Raw genomic sequence first — 23913 nt, forward strand, 5'->3', positions numbered from 1 at the left:
GAGTTGTGTAAGTTATATTCAGTGTGCCATTCCAGGGGCTCCCTTGATAACACTACAATCAATTTACACTTGTTCCTGTTTAGTTGCCCTGTTAGGTAAATTTCTTACTAGTCTGTTGTAGCATACAGTTCTCAGGAGACCTTGGACTGGCACAGTGATTTCAGCTGCTGCTGAGCTGTTGTATCTTTGGGGTGCATCTACTTTAATATTCTCCATATTACCTTTATTATTTTGCCTTTGAGTAAATACCGTTGGAGATTTCTGCCTTAGTCTTGGTTTGTGACTCACTGGATCTTATTCGGACCTCTGGTCATTACATTTTTGGCGTAGTCGGCAGGATCCAGTGTTTGTCATGGACGAGGGCGAGGGTAGAAATGACCCCGCTGTATCCGCATCCTCGGGGGTTGGGGTTCCCCTGGCAGCCGCGGCAATTTCGGGAGGGTATGTGCCTGTAGGAGCTTTGCTTCAGCACATGCCGAAATACGACGGGCGCAATATGGCGTTGCAAGATTGGGCTGAGAGAATCCGGAGTATTCTGCGCATGTGTAATTTGACCCCCGCGTTACGCGCTGAGCTGGCATTAAATGCACTGGAGGGCGATATTAGACGTATGGTGATGGTGCGCCCAGAATCAGAGAGGGATACGTTAGAAAAGATTTTGGAACTGTTAGAGGGGAGTTTGGGGGGCCGAGCGCGTGTGGCCCAGCTTCGGTCCCTATTCTTTAATCGTCCCCAGAGAGAGTGTGAGTCCCTGATGCAGTACTCTAATATCTTGCAAGAGACGCTGAATGAGATGCAGTGACTAGACCAGGGGGCCATGGGAGCGTTCCGGGAGGTAGACCGCTTGCTCCGGGATCAATTCATCACCGGTTTAGCTAATAGTCTTCTCCGGGACAAACTGTTGGAAATGGCCCGGGCTGCACCAGAATTATCCTTCTGGCAGATTTACCGAGCTGCAGTGGAAAGGGAAGAGAAATCTACCCATGTGCCCGAGGGGTCAGTGAACAGTGCCCAGCTGGAAGAAGGTGGGTCATCAGGGTCAGGGGGAGAGGGGCTGGTGAGCGTGGTACAAGCTTTGCATGCTGAGGTGAAGGAGTTGAAGCTGAAATTGTCTCAACTGACAGTTGATCCCGCCTCTACCCCCTCACGGGGGCCTCCTGCCCCACCCCCTGGAACGGTGACCCCACAGACGGCCAGGTCGTCCTATCAGAATGAGTCAAGCCCTCGTCCACGAGGAGCAATCACCTGCTGGAAGTGTGGGCGCCAGGGACACATCTCTCGTTACTGCCGGACGCTTGCAGCCCCAGAAACCCCGTCGCCAGCTTTAAACTTCCGGCCGCTGCCATGAGAGGGCAAGCAGCAGCGGCCCCACCCACACAAAGCCCTCGACGGAATGAGCAAGATTTGTTTGCATGCAGTCCAGTGATAGAAGCAGAATTTGAAGGGCGGAAGATGAGGTGCTTGGTTGACACGGGATCCGAATGTACTATAATGCCACTGGAAATATATGAGAGATACTTCAGTCGACTAGTGATTCCAGAGGATGGCCGAGTGATACGACTGACCGCCGCAAATAATGGTCAACTGTCAGTCAAGGGAATCGTGTGGTTGCAACTAAAAATGTTTGGTCAAGAGCTGGGGCAGAAAGGGGTAGTCCTGGTGGATCACCCCCCTAGAAGAGGGATGGAAGTGACGCTCGGAATGAACGTGCTGCGAGACTTGAATCACCAGATGTATGCCAGTGAAGGACCCCGATACTGGGCCCGTGCGACAAGACACCGACCCACACAGAGAATTCTACACCGTCTAGTGCTGAGTTGCGACTTGCTGAAAAGTGCGGTCCCAGGCGGCCGGGTGGGCCGGGTCCGAGTGCCATCGAGGGCCCCGATCCTGCTGGGACCAAGACAAGAGGAGCTCTTAATGCTGCCGGTGGGAGCTGCACAGAGATTGAATGGGCTTGAAGTGCTACTTGAGCCCGCCCGAGAGGGTTCCTCATTTGCCAAGGTACATGTGGCCCGGTCTCTGGCGATTGTGAAGAATGGACGAGTGCCGGTCCGATGCATCAATGTTTTAGATGAAGCTGTTGCAATTCCTGCTGGAACCATACTGGCTGAACTGTTCGTGCCGGCAGAAAAGGTGCCGGAAAATGCAGGATTCGAACTGCGACCAGACCAACAGTCATCCTGGACCTTTGCAGTGGAGGTAGGCTGGACAGAGCCTCCTACGGAGGAATGGAATGGTCATGTGATCATGGAGCAGATGGGAGTGGATCGGGAGAAGCTGACCCCCGTGCAGTTGGAGCAGTTGGAGAGAGTTTTGTGGGAACATCAAGAGACCTTTTCCCGACATGGAGAGGACTTCGGGTGTACCCAGATGATTGAACATGAGATTCCAACGGGGGATACTCCACCCATTAGAGAAAGATATCGGCAAATTCCTCCAGCACTTTATCAAGAGGTGAAGAGCATGGTGGCCAGCATGCTGGAGAACCAAGTGATCCGAGAGAGCCGGAGTCCCTGGGCGGCTCCTGTAGTTTTGGTCCGCAAGAAGGATGGGACACTCCGATTTTGTGTGGACTATCGAAAATTGAACGCCCACACCGTACGGGACGCATATCCTTTACCCCGTATTGAAGAATCCCTGTCGGCCCTGGGTCAGGCCAAGTATTTCTCAACGTTGGATTTGGCAAGCGGGTACTGGCAGGTCCCAATGGCTGAAAAATATCGGGCCAAGACGGCGTTTGTCTTGCCAATGGGGCTCTTTGAGTTCAACCGGATGCCCTTTGGCCTCGCCACCACCCCGGGAACCTTCCAACGCCTGATGGAACATTGCTTGGGCGATCTAAATTTTGAATCAGTCCTGATATATCTAGACGACATTGTGGTGTTCGGAACCTCATTTGAAGATCATCTGGAGAAGCTGCGTCAAGTTCTCCGGCGGCTCAAGAGCTACGGCCTGAAAATAAAGCCAAAAAAATGTCAACTGTTATGTAACCAGATTGAATATTTGGGGCATCTGGTGACCCCGGACGGGGTACTACCTTTAGACAGTAAGATCAAGGCGGTACAAGAGTGGCCACCTCCTTGTGACCTGCGAGAAGTGCGGGCCTTCCTGGGCCTAGCAGGATACTATCGGCGGTTTGTGCCTAAATTCTCACAAGTGGTGAGTCCCTTGAATGAACTTTTGAGAGGGACAGCGCTGGGTCCTCGAAATCGCCCCATCCCATGGGGGCCCCTACAGAAAAAGGCATTTGATGAAGTGAAAACCGCCCTAACGAGTGCCCCATTGCTGGCCTACGCCCGGTTTGACACCCCTTTTTTGTTGTATACCGATGGTAGTCTCCATGGGTTGGGGGCAGTACTAGCACAGGTGCAGGACGGCCGAGAGCGAGTGATTTCTTATGGCAGCAGATCTTTAAGAGACTCCGAGCGAAATCCGGCTAACTACAGCTCATTCCGGCTGGAATTGCTGGCCCTAGTGTGGGCAATGACAGAACGCTTCGCCGAGTATCTAACAGGAGCTGAGGTGCTAGTCATGACAGATAACAACCCGCTAGCTCACTTAGAGAATGCAAAACTGGGAGCGTTAGAGCAGCGGTGGGTCGCCAGATTAGCCAAGTTCAATTACCGCATTAAATTTCGCTCTGGTCGTGAAAACGGCAATGCAGATGCATTGTCAAGAGTGCCCCTTGGGTCATCAGGGGAAGATGTTGATGAACAACTTGAGGACACTGAAACTCCAGCTTTGGGGCAGATACCTATCTTCCAAAGTGTGGTACACTCAAGTGGGGTGGCCACCGGGATGCCCTATGTCCTGGGTAAAACATCCTCAGATTGGACAAGAGTCCAGGATGAGTGTCCGGACGTTGCACTTGTGCGCCGTTGGGTACAAAACAAGGCCTGGCCCAGTGCAGAGGACAAGGCTCAGTTGTCCATGGAAGGAATGAAACTCCTTCGACAATGGGATAAATTGTGTGTGGAACAAGGTCTTTTGTATCGTAAGGTGTATCTGCCATCGGAGCTGCAGCATCGGTACCAACTGATAATTCCTGTGGGGATGGGTCCAGTGGTCGCTCGTGAGGCGCATGAGAAGGGGGCCCACTTTGGAAGTGAAAAGACACTTCAGTGGTTGCAGCGAGTTCTCTACTGCCCTGAGTTGGGAGGGATGGTGGCCGACGCGTGTCGGCAGTGCCGAATTTGTGGGCTCAACAAAAGCCCTGAGCAGCGGGCTCCCACACAGTCTATCAAGACTTCAGCTCCACTGGAGCTACTCATGATTGATTACGTGTTGATAGGGTACTCTACGTCAGGGTACTCCTATTGCCTGGTGATGACAGATCACTTTACCAAGTATGCTGTAGCGGTGCCGACAAGAGATCAGACGGCCAAGTCAGCGGCTGAGGCAGTGTGCCGACATTTCTTCCAAGTGTTCGGGTGTCCGCAGAGAATACATTCTGATCAAGGGGCCTGCTTTCAGGGGACGCTGATGAAAGAGTTGCACCAGCTCTATGGTATCGAGCAGTCGAGAACAACGCCTTACCACCCTCAGGGTAACGGGGCATGTGAGCGTTTTAATCGGACCTTGTTGCAAATGTTGAGGTCCTTAGAGAGTCAGCAACAGACATGCTGGCCTGAGTATCTCCCCGAATTGATGTGGGCTTACAATAACAGGGTGCACAGTACTACTGGTTACTCGCCACACATGTTGATGTTTGGTAGACCTGGCCGAGACATTGAGGATTTGAACATGCCAGATCCCTCCTCCGTCCCCCCTCGGACTGCATCCGAGTGGGTACGAGAACATCGGCGACGGTTAAGGGTGGTGCATCAGGTGGTGGGCGACCGTCTTCGCCAGGTGGTCCATAGGGACACGCGACCCGTGCAAACAGAATTGTTCTCTCCAGGAGACAGAGTGTTGGTGAGGACAAAGCGACGGTTAGGAAAGCTGAGTGACCGATGGGAGGCGATACCGTATCTGATAAAAAAAACAGGTGAATCCTGAGATTCCAGTGTACGAAGTTGAACCGGTGGGGACAGGGGGGCCAACCCGTAATTTGCACCGTAACATGCTACAACGGTGCTGGTTTGAAGATTCGGCGCCTATTTCCCCAGAGCCAGAGGCCATGTCCCAAGGGGCGGGAACTCTGAATGATCTTGAGTTTGATGGTGTGCTTACTCCTGCGCCTGCTTATTTGCCCCCTGTGACCAATCTTGCCTCGTGTGATGAGAATGTTGAGAATGTGGCGGATGCTGTTGAGGAGAGCGTATCAGGTCAACTGCTTGGTCCTGACGCTGTATCGCGGGACATCGAGCCGCGGAAGGAGGCAACTCCACTTGCGCCCACTAAAACGATCACGGAAGAGACTTTAGCTCCCTCTAGGGTTGCACCTGTTGATGTAGGACTCAGGAGAACTACACGATCTACGGCAGGAATACCGCCTCAGCGATATGCTCAGGATGAATTTGAGTGGGAAGGTGTGTCGAGGACGCCAACCTCTAGTGGGGTGGCATGTAAGAGGGTGAACTGTGGTCCCACTGAGAGAGCACTAGGACCCTGTGGGTTTTGCCTGCTGCAGCAAGGGACAGATTCAGACACTGCCAGAATCCCGGAGACAATCTGTGCTGGTGGGTGGGGTCTGGTGTCTTCTGTGTAAAAGTGAAACAAGGAAGTGCGAGAAAAAGTGCGGGAAGAAAAGACAGAAGCTGCGGTGATATTGAAAAGAGACAGTGTGTGGACTTTACTGCGAGTGTGTGGAGAAAAGGAACTGTTGAGAGACTTTGTCTTGCTAACGTTCCCCTGGAGAAGAGCTAATCTTTTGTTAACCTGTGAGAGACTTTCGTTGCTAGCGTATTCTGAAGAAGAGCTAACCCATTATCTAAAAAGACTGAGACTTGACTAAAAACCCAGTACGTATTTGGAAGTCTGTGGATCCCCTGTGCATCGTGTGGAGGAACAAGCCTGGACAGACTGCGGATACAGAGACGGACGGGCTGTCGTGGAAGCATCCCTAGGAGCTACAGAAGAAGAAACAACATCGTGAGACCACTAACTAAGTCCCCGGCGTTTGGGCTCGGCACCGGCCGACAATACAGAGGAGCTTGTTATAACTTATTGGCGCTGAAGATTTGGACTGGGCTGCAGCCTGTGCGGATTCCTGCCTGAGAGAAAATCCATCTCAGGATACGGTACCATAGCTATAGATACCCGGGTATCCCTGTTCAGAGTGGTTAATTGTTACTTAGAGGTGTATCTTATATTAGAGTTGTGTAAGTTATATTCAGTGTGCCATTCTAGGGGCTCCCTTGATAACACTACAATCAATTTACACTTGTTCCTGTTTAGTTGCCCTGTTAGGTAAATTTCTTACTAGTCTGTTGTAGCATACAGTTCTCAGGAGACCTTGGACTGGCACAGTGATTTCAGCTGCTGCTGAGCTGTTGTATCTTTGGGGTGCATCTACTTTAATATTCTCCATATTACCTTTATTATTTTGCCTTTGAGTAAATACCGTTGGAGATTTCTGCCTTAGTCTTGGTTTGTGACTCACTGGATCTTATTCGGACCTCTGGTCATTACACCCTGATGTTTCCATACACATATTGACTTGCATGGCTGTGTGCCATCTGAATATTGGATCAAACTTGGGCATACTCCGATTTCCTCACCGGACTGGCTCTCACCAAGGAAAAAAATGGACTTGTGCACTGCCCCATAGAATAACATGGGGGCAAGTGCGATCCAACATTTTGTCAGACCAATAGGATGGTCGTCTGCACAAGCCGAAAAGCCTCATACTGCCAGGAGGAATAAAGTTCACTTCCTCCCAGCAGTGGGGCTCTCAGTGCCGGATAGCTTCAGAATGCTAGTTACCTGCAGATTAACCCCATATCTGCAGGTAAATAGCATTTTTACGTGACAGGTTCCCTTTAAGTGCCGCCAGTGTCACCTTGTGTAAGGACACATCCTTGTGACAAGGACAATGGTAATACCCATCTCTTAATTTATTCATAAATTTCTAGTAAACATACATCATAATGGCTAGTGAGATTATCTAGATACTTTTTAGCTGCAAATGGTGCAAATTAAGTAAAAAAGGCTTACATCTTCATCTTTTCCTTTATGCTTACAAGATGACATACTGAGATTGCATAGAGCATTTTTAATTTGAATTCTGCATAATCAGACAACAATATCATAAGAAGCCAATAATAATAGTATCACTAATACAACAGTGCACACTGAAATCCAAAAGGACTAATTTCAACTGACCTTTTCTTCTACCTCTTTACTTCTATAAATAAGTAAGTCCGGGCAAACAAAGGGGTTTGAGATAAGATCATCTTGCTTCTTAAATGGAGCTATGAAAAGATATTTTGATCTTTATCCAGACAATAATATAAAGGTAAAAGTGATGTAATTATATCAAATAACATCAACCAAATGGCTTTGTAATCATTAATTAAACAAAAAATACATTTATTCTATATCCATCATCAGATTTGATCACATTGGTTGCTCCAGTTGCATCAGACTTTAGCCACTTTCCTAGTTTATTGGTGCACAGTTTACCCCAGGGGATTAAAGATGTAATAGAAAGTTCTCACGCAACGGTGCCGTAAGTGAGATCACCAGGGTTCAGCTTTGAACTCTGGTGAACTTTCTCACGAGAGGTCAGCGCTAGACATTGACAGGAGCAATTACACTCAATGATGTGGCCGCTATCCAAATCATCCTGATCGTCATGGGACAGTATGGATTTTCCTCACGTCAGACAGGTGAGGGGTATGGTTGTTTACTAATTTTTCTTTTTTTACAGAGGACATTGGCATTGGTGAATTAGGCATAAGGTGAGTATTTATGTTTATTATTTTGGGCTTCAATTTAATAGGTGTAAGGTGAGTATAACTGTGCTTTTTTATTTTTCTTTCAAATAAAGGATTTTAATCTTGCTGTGTCTTTTTTACAATCTAACTATGGGATTAGTAATGGGGGCGTCTTATAGATGCCACTCCATTGCTAACCTGTGGGGTTGATGTCAGCGGCCATAAAACAGCTGACATCAACCCCACAACAATTTCCCTACTTGCCACCACATCAGGGCAAAGCAAAGCGCCAGATGTGCCTTTTCTGTGGTGGTTGAGGGGTGCTATTTTTAGGCTGGAGGGGCAATATCCATGGTCTCTTACCAGCCTGAGAATACCAGCCCCCATCTGTCTGCTTTAGCTTGTCTGGTTGTCAAAAATGGGGGGAATGCATGCCATTTTTTTATTTAAATAATTTAAAAAAAACAATACGAGGATCCCTCTATTTTTGATAACCAGCCATGATAAAGCTGACAGCTGAAGGTTTCAGCCTGCAGCTGTCAGTTTTGCCTGCGCTGGTTATCAAAAATAGATGAGACCCCACATACTTTTTTTTTATTTATAGCACAGGTGTCAGCTGATAAATACTCCAATCAGTGGCACCTGCTCTCACTGTTTTCAGTGACAGCTAGCGTAGGCTGATGGGTGTAGTACACTCTCATTAGCCGACACCTGTGACAGGTGGTAAACTTTTTACAGCCGAGCTGGCTAAAGCTGTCATTTGTCAGTGTTGGTAACACAGCTCTCTGAGCAGCAGTAGTGATCCTACTGTCAACTAGAGCCCGTGTTTGCCACTCTATCATGCAGATGACAGGGTGGCAAACAACAGATTTTCGGGCCCTCCATTTACCTGAATGGGGTCCGTGTTCGGGTGCTTTTCTGGTACATGAACCAAACATTTTTTAAATGTTCAACCGAACCTGCCGGGCCCGCACATCCACAGGTTCACACATTACTAATTACTATGTAATAATTCATTTTGGGATCAGGATCCTATTTTGTACATAGTATTATTTACACATAGTTTGGCATTCCAAATGTTGTATTTTTTGAGGTGCCCATTAGAGTATATACATTAACATACCTGTCTGACGATCAGAAAGATACGGAAGAGTTGCTGCATATTTGGTCATGCTTCAGTCTGCAAATATATTAGGACATTATACTCACAAACAATATATCACACATGAGATCTACAGTATGTAGGTTATACTAGAGTTGGATGTCACGTCTCTAAGGGAGAACCTGCATCATATCCATTTACATTGCTCCTGTTAACTTCACTGGGAACTGTATAGCTATTTGCAGGGAGTTCCTCCTTGTAGAGCCCGCAGGCAGCCAGAATGTGTAGTTGTATGGTTGTCTGAAAAATTGCAGCAGATTGGGTTCTCTGTACCGCAAAATGAAAGCTTAGTGACATGGACTGGTTGTGACCTTCGTAAAGATATTTTTTGGCCTGTGTACAGTAAATAAATAATATGCCTGAATTGTAACAAAACAATGGAGGTTTTTTAGCATTCATTAACACCACATTTCAACCAATGCAGGAGTCAAATGTATACTTAAAAAAAGTATCACGATTTTTTTTTTTATTAATGATTTGTAATTATGTAAATATTTATATTTAAACAGTATAAAGTTAGGTAATATATATTTTATAATTATTTCATCAGCCACCACAGCCTGTCATTTGTATTTGCTTGCACGCAGGTTGTCACATCACGACACTTACATACAACACAAATGACACATACAGGCCATAGGAGAGTAGGATGGGTCTTCGACCCAATCTCCTGTGCTTTGGCTGTATTAGCTGCACATGGCCCTGTCATGTGCAGTTCAAATCTGTAGGTGAAGCTAGAAGCCATTTTATTGTAGTCCAATGCTATGCAATGAGCTGCAATTTGTCTCAGTTACCGGTCACCATTACAATATACTTCATATTCAGAGTGCAGTGTAAGAAGATGGTAGTCCTGCCCATGTTTCCTCTTGAAGACACGTGTATTGTTGCAGTGTATTTTGTTGTGTAATGTGTTTAGCAATATACGTTATTAGTGATAGTTTGTGTTCTGCCCAGCAGCAGGAGGTTAATAGAGACGGTTAGGGTTAACTAGGACTAGTCCAGAGTGGGTGGGGCTAAAGTGAGAGGACAAAGACAGTATCCTGGAGGAAGGTCAGAAAAGGCCTAGTGTTCAGTAGAGGCAGACCTCTAAAGATAAATGAGGTATCACTGTAATTATTCTGTAATTATTCTGATGAAGCTGCTTTATCGACTTTACCACACGCAGAATTACATTAAAAAATCCTGAATTGCTGACTTTTGTTCATTTTGCCTCACGAAAATCAGAATAGAAAGTGATTAAAAAAACTTATGTGACCAAAAATGGTACCTTGTTATGGACAACTTCATACTGCCACATTATCGTCTCTCCTGATGAACCCAACTCTGGGGGAAACGCGTCGAGAGCTGTGTTTTGATCCGAATGGGGAGTCACTTTATTAGGACCCACAACTACGTACATCTGACAGATGAGTAAAATATTATATGATGTGGATTTCTTTATTGTAGGGGCTAACCTTGTGTCTGTTGGCCGGGTGCCTGTGGTTGGGGGGTGTAGTGACGCAGTATTTATATGCTAACTGTGGCATTTATCATACATTGTTTATATACATGTTTTATTGTAGCAGTACCATGGTGAATGACCTTATCTTTGGTGTCAGTTTGAAGTAATTTGATGTTGTATAATACCTAGATTTCCCTGTATTTATGTGCATAGTACCTATCTGTCCCTGTACTTACATCACATTGGGGGTGGGCTTTTTATACTTGTTATGACACAGAATATGCTAATACAAGTTAGTACAAGCCGCCTGGCCTTCTACTTCTGACTGTCTCCTTATAGGGTGTTTACAGGAGATTAGGGACAGTCATCGCACGAGCGGGGGCGCCGTTCTCGAATTTCTTAGGGTGCCAACCTCCGCATCTAGGTAGGCACATATCTATATAGGTTCTGTGTAGTATCTAGGGAATTCTCACTTATATCTGCACATCTACTTAACTAAGTACTTGTCAACATTGGTATATCACTGGTACTGTTGCATGAGGGTGGGTTAACCTCTGGTTATCTACTGAGGCTCGCTTTTTACTCGGTTAGTTTTACCGTACTGAGGTTTGCTGCTATATAGACTTATCTGGGAGTTTATCTCCCGTTTTGATTTTTTACCTACCTATTACTAAGGCTATTGTTCTATTTGGGTATTTTTTGGAATTCAATAAAGTATACATTTTTATGGGGGGGTTTTCTTTTCTTTTGTAGAACCAAAAATGGTACCAATAAAAACAACAACTTTTCCCGCAAAAAACAAGCCCTCCCATGACTCTGTCGGCCAAAATATGGAAAAACTATAGCTCTTAAAATATGACGATGTGCATTAAAAAAGCGTCTTTTAGCATGTGACGCAGCCAAACAAAAAAACTATACAAATGTGGCATCACTGTAATCACACTGACCTGAAAAAAAAATTGTCTTATTGCTTATATAGAAATGGGGAATGGTGTGTGGTAGAGCGGCTCACTCGGCTGCACAAGGCGGTAGCCACAGTTACACTGTGTCTTTAAGAACTTCTTTGGGTTTATTGTAGGTAGCATAAACCAAAGTGTGTTAAAGAAAATACAGCCCTCTGGGCAAAACAAGAAAACAAAACAAAATTGTGGCAGCACAAACACATTCCTTCACAAGACCATGCAACACAGCCCTGGAATGCTCATTCTGGAGGTGCACACACTGAACAATGAAAGTTCTTTCCTTCAGCCATTTTAGCCCTGACCATGTGACTCCTCAACCACGTGACTGATCACATGACTGTGACTTCACCAAGATCCTGTCAGCACACAGTGGCTCTGTAGCTGGTGATATGAGGGGACACTCTCTCACCCACTCTATGAATGTCCCCGCAAAAACCAGCCCACAACATACAGTATGTTAACTTAACCCTTGCAACACTTACTGTACCGGAGGAAATAAAACTCTGGATTTTATATTACTGAGGCCATTAGGCGCAGTGAAACATATTTCCCCTCTATTACATTACCAGTGAGTCTATCACAGGTGTAAAAAATAAATAAATCCAATTCTTCATCTGCTGTTGATTTTTTCATTCTGCCTCTAAAAGATCACAGTAAGGCTCGGCTCACATTTAACCAGCGCTCTGTGCTGAGCACTTACAGCGGGGTATCCGTGTAAATCACTGAAATAGGTGATTCAGTCGGAACCCCTGATGGAAGATTCCCTATAATGAGGCAGATGAAGAAACTGTGGACACCGTCTGGCCTGTGATCCAGCAGTTTCCGTGTTTATAGATGTGCATAAAAGTGTGGTCCCCCACAGTTTTGTGCACTTCTGAAAAGAAGTAAACCGCTGGACACAGGCCCAGTGGAGTCCAGATTAACTCTGCTGCCTCATTATAGTGAATGGAACCCTCAGAGATTTAGATGGAAACTCCAAAGTAAGTGCTCAGCTTAGAGCGCCGGATAAATGTGATACGGATCAATGTAAAATGTTCCCAGTGAAAGCTTCAACTCGATCTACAAAAATAGCAAGTCCCCACTCAGGTCTGTCACCTGTGGAAATGTAGGGGGCTTTCACATACAAAGGATTACAAAGGATCAGGACAAGTGCTATGGTTCCCCGCACCCCAAATGAATTCCAGCAAATTCTGTACTCCCAAATCCAAATGCACCTTCCCTGCTGAGCCCCACTGTGCCTAAACCACATTTAACATCCACATGTTTGGGATTTCTGTAGTGAAAAGAGCTCGTGTAATTTATGGGTGCATGTCTCCAAAAGCACAAGCTGGGCATAATGTACAGGGCACCACAACACACTGGGCCCTACAATGGCAGTTTGCAATTTACTCACTACTATCCACTGCTCATTGTTTCTGGAAAACACCCAAGGAGGTCAAAATTGTCACACGTGTAGATAAATTCCCAAAGGGGTATAATTTCCAAAATGAGGTCACTTGAGGGGGGGTCAGCTGTTCTAGCACTTAGGAGCTCTGTACAGTGTTGTGAACTCTATTTTTGGGCTCCCTCTAGTGGTCACAAGCGGTACTGTGTAGTGTTGTCTTTCTGCAGGTTGGCAGCATCAGCTGGTTCGTTATCCTTGGTTGGTTTCCTATTTAGCTCACCTGGATACTCAGTTCCTTGCCTGCTCTCAATGTATTCAGTGCTCTTCAGATTCCTTGTGACTACCTTGCTCCCAGTCTCTCCAAGACAAGCTACGTTTTTGTTTGTTTATTTTTTGATTATCAGCATTCATCATGTTTCTTGTCCAGCTTGCTAAAATGTGATTTCCTCGCTTGCTGGTTGCTCTAGGGGACTGAGTTTCTCCCCCCACACCGTTAGTTGGTGCGGGGGTTCTTGAAATCTCAGTGTGGATATTTTGTAAGGGTTTTTTACTGACCGCACAGACCCCTTTTCTATTTTCTGCTATCTAGTATTAGTGGGCCTCATTTGCTGAATCTGCTTTCACCCCTGTGTATGTGCCTTCCTCTTACCTCACCGTTATTATTTGTTGGGGGCTTCTATATCTTTGGGGATTATTTCTCTGGAGGCAAGTGAGGTCTTTCTTTCTCTCTAGGGGTAGTTAGTTCCTCAGGCTGGCTCGAGACGTCTAGGATTTTAGTCACGTTCACCGGCTACCTCTAGTGTGTTGGATAGGTTCAGATTTGCGGTCAGTCCAGTTTACCACCTCCCTAGAGCTTGTCCTATGTTTTGTTACTTAGCTGGAGTATTTTGTGATCCTCAACCACTAAGGATCATAACAGTAGAGCAGGCCAAAAAGTGTTTAATGCATCGCAGAAGTGGGATAAAAAGAAGACCTGAGTACATTTTTTTTTTTTTTCCTCCCGCTTTTCCTTTGCTGCAGTCTGTTTAGCTTCTTTCATCCCCTTGAACTCTGGGTGGTTTTGAGCTCAGCTGCAGACATGAATGTTCAGACTCTGGCTTCTAGTGTGGATCATCTTGCTGCACGGGTGCAAAGTATTCAGGATTTTGTTATTCATAGCCCTATGTCAGAACCAAAGATACCCATTCCTGAGTTGTTTTCTGGAGATAGATCTAGGTTTCTAAATTTTAAGAATAATTGTAAGTTATTTCTCTCTCTGAGACCTCGTTCCTCTGGTGATTCCGCTCAGCAAGTTAAAATTGTTATCTCCTTGTTGCGTGGCGACCCTCAAGATTGGGCTTTCTCTCTGGCGCCAGGAGATCCTGCATTGCTTAATGTAGATGCATTTTTTCTGGCTCTTGGACTGCTTTATGAGGAGCCTAATTTTGAGAATCAGGCAGAAAAAGCGTTGCTGGCTATCTCTCAAGGTCAGGATGAAGCAGAGGTGTATTGTCAAAAATTTTGGAAATGGTCGGTGCTTACTCAATGGAATGAGTGTGCCCTGGCTGCAAATTTCAGAGAAGGTCTTTCTGAGGCTGTTAAGAATGTTATGGTGGGGTTTCCCACCCCTACAAGTCTGAGTGATTCTATGGCTTTAGCCATTCAGGTTGATCGGCGTTTGCGGGAGCGCAAATCTGCTCATCCTTTGGCGGTATTTTCTGAACAGAGACCTGAGTCTATGCAATGTGACCGAACTCTGACCAGAATTGAGCGACAAAGTCATAGACGTCAAAATGGGTTGTGCTTTTACTGTAGTGATTCTACTCATGTTATCTCAGCATGCTCTAAACGCTTAAAAAAAATCGCTAAACCTGTCACCATTGGTACTATGCAGCCTAAATTTATTTTGTCTGTTACTTTGATTTGTTCTTTGTCGTCCTACCCGGTTATGGCTTTTGTGGATTCGGGTGCTGCCCTGAATCTGATGGATTTGTCGTTTGCCAGGCGCTGTGGTTTTGTCCTGGAGCCTTTGGAATTTCCTATTCCTCTGAGGGGAATTGATGCTACGCCATTGGCTGAGAATAGGCCTCAGTATTGGACGCAAATGACCATGTGCATGACTCCCATACATCAGGAGGTGATTCGCTTTCTTGTTCTGCATAATTTGCATGATGTTGTCGTTTTGGGTCTGCCATGGCTGCAGGCTCATAATCCAGTTTTAGATTGGAAAGCTATGTCTGTGTCAAGTTGGGGTTGTCAGGGAATTCATGGCGATGCTCCGTTGGTGTCTATTGCTTCTTCCACTCCTTCTGAGGTCCCTGAGTTTTTGTCTGACTACCAGGATGTATTTGATGAGCCCAGGTCCAGTGCCCTGCCCCCTCATAGGGATTGTGACTGTGCTATAAATTTAATTCCTGGTAGTAAATTCCCTAAGGGACGACTTTTTAATCTGTCTATACCAGAGCATGCCGCGATGCGGAGTTATATAAAGGAATCTTTGGAGAAGGGACATATTCGCCCATCCTCTTCCCCTCTTGGTGCAGGATTTTTTTTTGTGGCCAAGAAGGACGGTTCTTTGAGACCTTGTATAGATTATCGTCTTCTGAATAAAATCACAGTCAAATTTCAGTATCCTTTACCACTATTGTCTGATTTGTTTGCTCGGATTAAGGGTGCCAGTTGGTTCACCAAGATAGATCTCCGTGGTGCGTATAACCTTGTGCGCATTAAGCAGGGAGATGAATGGAAAACAGCATTTAATACGCCTGAAGGCCATTTTGAGTACTTGGTGATGCCTTTTGGACTCTCTAATGCTCCTTCTGTGTTTCAGTCCTTCATGCATGACATCTTCCGAGAATATCTGGATAAATTTATGATTGTTTATCTGGATGACATTTTGGTCTTTTCTGATGATTGGGAGTCCCATGTGAAGCAGGTCAGGATGGTGTTTCAGGTCCTGCGTGCTAATGCTTTATTTGTGAAGGGCTCAAAATGCCTCTTCGGAGTACAGAAGGTCTCCTTTTTGGGTTTTATTTTTTCTCCTTCTACTGTGGAGATGGACCCAGTCAAGGTCCAGGCTATTCATGACTGGACTCAGCCCACGTCTGTTAAGAGTCTTCAGAAGTTCTTGGGTTTTGCTAATTTTTACCGTCGTTTCATCGCTAATTTTTCTAGCGTGGTTAAACCTTTGACGGATTTGACCAAGAAGGGTTCTGATGTGACTAATTGGTCTCCTGCGGCCGTGGAGGCCTTTCGGGAGCTGAAGCACCGGTTTTCTTCAGCTCCAGTCTTATGTCAGCCAGATGTCTCTCTCCCCTTCCAGGTCGAGGTTGATGCTTCTGAGATTGGAGCAGGGGCTGTTTTGTCGCAGAGAAGCTCTGATGGCTCTGTGATGAAGCCATGTGCTTTCTTTTCAAGAAAGTGTTCGCCTGCCGAGCGGAATTATGATGTTGGTAATCGGGAGTTGTTGGCTATGAAGTGGGCATTTGAGGAGTGGCGACATTGGCTCGAAGGAGCTAAACATCGTGTGGTGGTCTTGACTGATCACAAAAATCTGATTTACCTTGAATCTGCCAAGCGCCTGAATCCTAGACAGGCTCGTTGGTCGTTGTTTTTCTCCCGTTTCAACTTCGTGGTCTCATACCTGCCTGGTTCGAAGAACGTGAAAGCTGATGCACTTTCTAGGAGTTTTGTGCCTGACTCTCCGGGAGTTTCTGAGCCGGCTGGTATTCTCAGAGAGGGAGTGATTTTGTCTGCCATTTCCCCAGATTTGCGACGAGTGCTGCAGAAATTTCAGGCGGATAGACCTGACCGTTGTCCACCAGAGAGACTGTTTGTCCCGGATAGATGGACCAGCAGAGTTATTTCCGAGGTTCATTCTTCGGTGTTGGCGGGTCATCCTGGGATTTTTGGTACCAGAGATTTGGTGGCTAGGTCCTTCTGGTGGCCTTCCTTGTCGCGGGATGTGCGTTCCTTTGTGCAGTCTTGTGGGATTTGTGCTCGGGCTAAGCCTTGCTGTTCTCGTGCCAGCGGTTTGCTTTTGCCTTTGCCTATTCCGAAAAGGCCTTGGACGCACATTTCCATGGATTTTATTTCGGATCTTCCAGTATCTCAGAAAATGTCTGTCATCTTGGTGGTGTGTGATCGTTTTTCCAAGATGGTCCATTTGGTGCCCTTGCCTAAGTTGCCTTCTTCCTCCGATTTGGTTCCTCTATTTTTTCAGAATGTGGTTCGCTTGCACGGCATTCCTGAAAATATTGTGTCTGATAGAGGATCCCAGTTTGTGTCCAGGTTTTGGCGGACTTTTTGTGCTAAGATGGGCATTGATTTGTCTTTTTCGTCGGCCTTCCATCCTCAGACTAATGGCCAAACCGAGCGAACTAATCAGACGTTGGAAACTTATTTGAGATGTTTTGTTTCTGCTGATCAGGATGATTGGGTGACTTTTTTGCCATTGGCCGAGTTTGCCCTTAATAATCGGGCTAGTTCTGCTACTTTGGTTTCGCCTTTTTTCTGCAATTCTGGTTTCCATCCTCGTTTTTCCTCGGGTCATGTTGAGTCTTCTGACTGTCCTGGGGTGGATTCTGTGGTGGATAGGTTGCAGCAGATTTGGAACCATGTGGTGGACAATTTGAGGTTGTCACAGGAGAAGGCTCAGCGCTTTGCCAACCGCCGCCGCGGTGTGGGTCCCCGACTTCGTGTTGGGGATTTGGTGTGGCTGTCTTCTCGGTATGTTCCTATGAAGGTCTCCTCTCCTAAATTCAAGCCTGGCTTCATCGGTCCTTATAAGATCTTGGAAATCCTTAACCCGGTGTCTTTTCGTTTGGATCTCCCAGCATCGTTTGCCATTCATAATGTGTTCCATAGGTCTTTGTTGCAGAGGTATGTGGTACCTGTGGTTCCTTCTGTTGAGCCTCCTGCTCCGGTGCTGGTCGAGGGCGAATTGGAGTACGTGGTGGAGAAGATTTTGGATTCTCGTATCTCTAGACGGAGGCTTCAGTATTTGGTTAAGTGGAAGGGCTATGGTCAGGAGGATAATTCCTGGGTTGTCGCCTCTGATGTTCATGCGGCCGATTTGGTTCGTGCCTTCCACGCGGCTCATCCTGATCGCCCTGGGGGTCTTGATGAGGGTTCGGTGACCCCCTCCTCAAGGGGGGGGGTACTGTTGTGAACTCTATTTTTGGGCTCCCTCTAGTGGTCACAAGCGGTACTGTGTAGTGTTGTCTTTCTGCAGGTTGGCAGCATCAGCTGGTTCGTTATCCTTGGTTGGTTTCCTATTTAGCTCACCTGGATACTCAGTTCCTTGCCTGCTCTCAATGTATTCAGTGCTCTTCAGATTCCTTGTGACTACCTTGCTCCCAGTCTCTCCAAGACAAGCTAAGTTTTTGTTTGTTTATTTTTTGATTATCAGCATTCATCATGTTTCTTGTCCAGCTTGCTAAAATGTGATTTCCTCGCTTGCTGGTTGCTCTAGGGGACTGAGTTTCTCCCCCCACACCGTTAGTTGGTGCGGGGGTTCTTGAAATCTCAGTGTGGATATTTTGTAAGGGTTTTTTACTGACCGCACAGACCCCTTTTCTATTTTCTGCTATCTAGTATTAGTGGGCCTCATTTGCTGAATCTGCTTTCACCCCTGTGTATGTGCCTTCCTCTTACCTCACCGTTATTATTTGTTGGGGGCTTCTATATCTTTGAGGATTATTTCTCTGGAGGCAAGTGAGGTCTTTCTTTCTCTCTAGGGGTAGTTAGTTCCTCAGGCTGGCTCGAGACGTCTAGGATTTTAGTCACGTTCACCGGCTACCTCTAGTGTGTTGGATAGGTTCAGATTTGCGGTCAGTCCAGTTTACCACCTCCCTAGAGCTTGTCCTATGTTTTGTTACTTAGCTGGAGTATTTTGTGATCCTCAACCACTAAGGATCATAACAGTACAGGGTGGGTAATTTATATCAACTTCCTGTTTGTGGCACATTAGTACATGGGAGGGGGAAAACTTTTCAAGATGGCTGGTGACCATTTTGAGGTCTGCCATTTTGGATCCAACTTTATTTTTTTCAATGGGAAGAGGGTCATGTGACACATCAAGCTTATTGAGAATTTCACAAGAAAAACAATGGTGTGCTTGGTTTTAATGTATCTTTATTCTTTCATGAGTTATTTACAAGTTTATGATCACATATAAAATGTGTTTAACACCTTAATGACAGCCAATACGTCTTTTAACTGACCTGAGATATAAGAGAATACCATCCCCATACAGGAGACAATCCAGCAGCTGTCGGCTGGACACTATAGCTGACAACTTGCTGTATCAGCCACGATCACTGTTTGTGCAGCGCCCCCACTGCCGCAGGGCCGAGGGGTACCCGGTACCGGGCCTCTGAGTCTCTGCTCTGGGGTTGTCACGGTGGCTAGACCCGGTCCGTGACCCTGCTGAGGGGCGCCCAATGAAGGTGTGTTTGGTGGTGGTAGTGCGGTGCAGTAAATAACGAGGACACCAGGTTGCAGTCTCTTTACCTCTTTACTGAAGGCTTCAGGGTCCTCAATCCGGAATACGGTTAACCAGGCTGCGCAAGCCTGGTCGGTCCGATGGCACATCCAGAGCTCCCGTTGCAGGTGGAAATCTGTGCCTACCTTCTAGCGCTTGTGTGTTGTAGTCCTTCCCTGCTGAGCACCACGGGATAGTCCTCACAACTGTTGTGTCTGTTTCTCGTGTTCCCTCACAACTCGATTCTGATGTTCTTCCACGTCCCCCAGATCTTATGGTTCGGACGCACCCGTATGACGGGGAGGCTCGGAGCTCTTCCGGGACTCTAGCGTCGCCCCACTCCTGTTGTTACCCCCCTGTGTCTTCCTAGGTCTATTGGGTGAGACAGCCCGCCTATAACTGACTGTCCTGCCGTAGGTTTGAAGTTTGGCTTGGAGCTCTATACTTCCTCGGCGTTCCGGCCACCGGTTATGCGCCTCAGTAGGATGTTGCCTCGTCTTACAGCACGACTCCTACTGGTATTCTCCTTGTTGCGTTGATCTCGTTTCTCACTCAGCACAATATACCTCGCTTCTTGTCCTTTCTTGGGGTACCGCCGCTATATCGTGCAGGCACGGTCCCGTAACGTTCTTTCTGGTTGCTAGGCCTCTGTCAGGATCCCACCCCTGACAGGGACCCCTCTGAATCTTCCCCTACAACACCCTCTGCCACAAGGTGTTCCTGGTTCCAACCCAGTCAGCTTTCTCTTCTAACTTCCTGCCTAACCCCCAGTTTTACCAGATTGTGAGGAGTGGCCTAATAAATAGAACCCTTAGCTCCCCCTGGAGGCCAGACTGTGAAATGTATTGGTGTCTGTGATACCTGGTCAGATGAACTCCTTCAGTGCCATCAGACGTACCATAGCCCCCCTTAGTGGCGGAGCTACAGTACTGCAACGACCAGGACTCTGGGGCGCTGCACTCCCCCCCGGTTAAATCCAGTACTCCTGGACTGGGAAGAAAACAACAATACATGTCAGCAAAAAGACATACAATTTTGAAAATGCAAGTACAAGTAAACTTTTTAACAGAGCTTCCCTTTATGGGAGGTGAGGACACTTGAATGTTACAAACATGGTTAAATATTTAAGTAACATACTATAAATAACTTCTTTTACCCAACCGGGTATTCTACTTAGTGCAAATTTCTGAACAATAATTTAACATTGCCTTTAAGGACGTACTCGCTAAATCCACTAAAGACCCTCTTATAAAACATTATAAGGCTATTCAACTTTTATGCATTCTCCTTCTTTACATTGGCAGGACCGCCTGTCCTAACTGCTCCAGACCTACTGCCTCTCCTTTCTGTTACAGGACCGCCCCTTTCTGCCCGGGCCTACTGTATTTCTACTACTATACACAGTATAGAACATATCATCCATCTTTCAGTTCGGATTACTGAGCCATCTCTGTATGGCTCCTAAGAGGACTCACCACTAACCCCTACGAGTTCACTTCCTGTCCCCATTTTCTAGCACATTATTAAACATTTTCTATTAAATAAAACATTACACTTCCTTCATTACTTTCTTACTGACATGTATGCAGGACGCTATGTCTACCCCTACGGGTCTGCTGCATCTTTCTTCTAACTTTCACCTTTACAGGACTGTATTTCAGAGCACATTACCAACATTTCTTACAATCAACTAGTTAGTTACATTTAACTTCTTCTTTCAAGACATTATTGCCATTTAACCATCTTAAGGCAACACTGTTCATAAGTGCAATATGTGAACATTCCCTTTAAGAGGGAACCAAGTCTCTATGAGGTAGTGCAACTTCTCAAGCTGCAAGTCTGTTTGCAGTAAGGACTCCGATGCTGGTTCCTAGACCAGTGTCTTCGCAAAGATTCCTTTCCTTGTGTAAAACCAGTAGAGAGCACCTTTAAGAAGGTGCAAACTATTTACAACATCAGTTTTTGAATCATTCACCGTCCATGATTCGGCAGTCTCTTGATAACTAAGGCAACAAGTAGAAAACAAACAAAAGGCAATAGGGATCCCGGGTCAACAAAGGGATCCCTTTAAGAGTTAACCCTAGACGGGTATAAAGCAGCAAAAAGCAGGGAAACAAACAGTTAACTATTTACATATCCATGGCATCGAGGTTTACTCTCGCTCTGGCGGCCGTAGCTCCGCATAGACCTCGCTCGGCAAGGTGATCGGCGAGATCGGGGCCTTTAAGAAGTGCTCCATACCCGTGGCCCGATCCCAGGGTGTAAGGCGCCGGAGTCTATAGGTCCCAGGGAGAGGGGGTGCCACGACGGGGCCTATCAGCGGGTCCTCTGTTGGCGGGGCAGGGTCGTTCTTCATACCTGCTTCAGAGACGGTCCCTCCGGTGCCGGTCTGCTCTGCCTCCGCTGGGGTCTGGAACGCTGGTTGCGGGGCCTTGTGCTGCGACGTTGTCATCTCTGCTCGCAGCATCTCGCTTTCCGGCAGGGCCTGGCTTTCTGGCTTTGGAGCGCTGTAACTTCCTTCTTGCTCCGGACCAGATGAGGCTGCCGACAGACGTCTGGCGAGGCTCCCAATGATGGTCTTCTTCCACCCGGCCTCAGTGCTCAGCTGCGTCTGCAGGAGTTGGTGCATCAGCTCGTCCGCTCCGGTCTGCAGGAGGTCAGCGTCAACTGTGGAGGTCTGGCTGCGGTGCCTCTCCGGGTAGCTGGGGGAGTCCTCGGCTCTGACCCCACGCTCCGGCTCTGGGCGGCTGGCCATGGCGTCCTCCATGTCACTGACTTCTTCTTCCTGGTCCTTTTCCCGCTCTCTCCTTCGTGGGCGGTTTCGTTTTCTCTGTCTCCGCCCACCATCGAGGATCAGTAGGCGGATCTCGGCTGCTGATGGACACGTCCTCAAGGGGCAGAAATATTTAGACTGGGCGGCCATTGTCTTTCGCGCTCTTCAGCTTGTCTATGCCCACTCCACGCCCCTCTTCTTCTCCTGCGCTCTCCTCAGCGCTGTAATGGCGGCGGTTTTGGCGGGAACTTCTGGCGGCAAGTGGCAATCCACAGTCTTTGCAATAAGTCACAGTCCAAGTATAATAAATCACAGTTCCAAGGCACACATGACCTGATTCTTCAGGCTTAAGTAGATCCTGTTTGTGACGCCAAAATTGCAGCGCCCCCACTGCCGCAGGGCCGAGGGGTACCCGGTACCGGGCCTCTGAGTCTCTGCTCTGGGGTTGTCACGGTGGCTAGACCCGGTCCGTGACCCTGCTGAGGGGCGCCCAATGAAAGGTGTGTTTGGCGGTGGTAGTGCGGTGCAGTAAATAACGAGGACACCAAGTTGCAGTCTCTTTACCTCTTTACTGAAGGCTTCAGGGTCCTCAATCCAGAATACGGTTAACCAGGCTGCGCAAGCCTGGTCGGTCCGATGGCACATCCAGAGCTCCCGTTGCAGGTGGAAATCTGTGCCTACCTTCTAGCGCTTGTGTGTTGTAGTCCTTCCCTGCTGAGCACCACGGGATAGTCCTCACAACTGTTGTGTCTGTTTCTCGTGTTCCCTCACAACTCGATTCTGATGTTCTTCCACGTCCCCCAGATCTTATGGTTCGGACGCACCCGTATGATGGGGAGGCTCGGAGCTCTTCCGGGACTGTAGCGTCGCCCCACTCCTGTTGTTACCCCCCTGTGTCTTCCTAGGTCTATTGGGTGAGACAGCCCGCCTATAACTGACTGTCCTGCCGTAGGTTTGAAGTTTGGCTTGGAGCTCTATACTTCCTCGGCGTTCCGGCCACCGGTTATGCGCCTCAGTAGGATGTTGCCTCGTCTTACAGCACGACTCCTACTGGTATTCTCCTTGTTGCGTTGATCTCGTTTCTCACTCAGCACAATATACCTCGCTTCTTGTCCTTTCTTGGAATACCGCCGCTATATCGTGCAGGCGCGGTCCCGTAACGTTCTTTCTGGTTGCTAGGCCTCTGTCAGGATCCCACCCCTGACAGGGACCCCTCTGAATCTTCCCCTACAACACCCCCTGCCACAAGGTGTTGCCTGGTTCCAACCCAGTCAGCTTTCTCTTCAAACTTCCTGCCTAACCCCCAGTTTTACCAGATTGTGAGGAGTGGCCTAATAAACAGAACCCTTAGCTCCCCCTGGAGGCCAGACTGTGAAATGTATTGGTGTCTGTGATACCCCTTAGTGGCGGAGCTACAGTACTGCAACGACCAGGACTCTGGGGCGCTGCATTTGCACCATCCAAATCTGTTTAACCCCTTAGATGCTGATGTCAGTAGTGACTACATCATTATAAATGGTTAACAGAGTGTAGGGGCTTCCTCTTTATCCAAATTGGTGCCCTCAGATCATGATTTTGTGGTCCTGATGTTTGCCATGGCAATTCACAACCAAATAGAGGCCTTAGAGTCTGATGGCTGTAGTAATCTGTTTAGAAGTTAGAGGCATTTAGGTGGTAAAAATACACATTTTCATTTCTGTCATGCCACTTTGCCTTAATTCCTGTAAAGCACCTGAAGAGTTAATAAACTACCTGACTGCAGTTTTCAGTATGTCAGGGGGTGCTGTGTTTAAAATGGTATCACGTTTGGGGGTTTCCCAATATATGAGATCCCTAAAGTCACTTCAAACATGGATAAGTCCCTAAAAAAATAAATTTAGTAAAGTTCCTTGAAAAAATGAAAAA

General features: G+C 47.1%; 1 protein-coding gene across 2 annotated transcripts in view; it reads right to left on the reverse strand.

Moving 5' to 3' along the window:
* Positions 1-23913, reverse strand: part of CCDC38 (coiled-coil domain containing 38) — a 141635-nt gene that overhangs the window by 100459 nt on the left and 17263 nt on the right. Inside the window, exons 2-3 of one of the 2 annotated variants that reach the window (XM_077261071.1) lie at positions 8947-9003; positions 7270-7358 (exon numbers count right to left, since the gene is read on the reverse strand). In XM_077261071.1, the coding sequence (XP_077117186.1) occupies positions 7270-7358; positions 8947-8995 (138 nt within the window). In that variant the 5' untranslated portion in view covers positions 8996-9003. Of the gene's footprint in view, positions 1-7269; positions 7359-8946; positions 9004-23913 lie in introns of those variants that run through there. The other variant, XM_077261072.1, reaches the window with a different exon arrangement.

This window comes from Ranitomeya variabilis, chromosome 5 (assembly GCF_051348905.1).
Source record: "Ranitomeya variabilis isolate aRanVar5 chromosome 5, aRanVar5.hap1, whole genome shotgun sequence".
NCBI lineage: Eukaryota > Metazoa > Chordata > Amphibia > Anura > Dendrobatidae > Ranitomeya > Ranitomeya variabilis.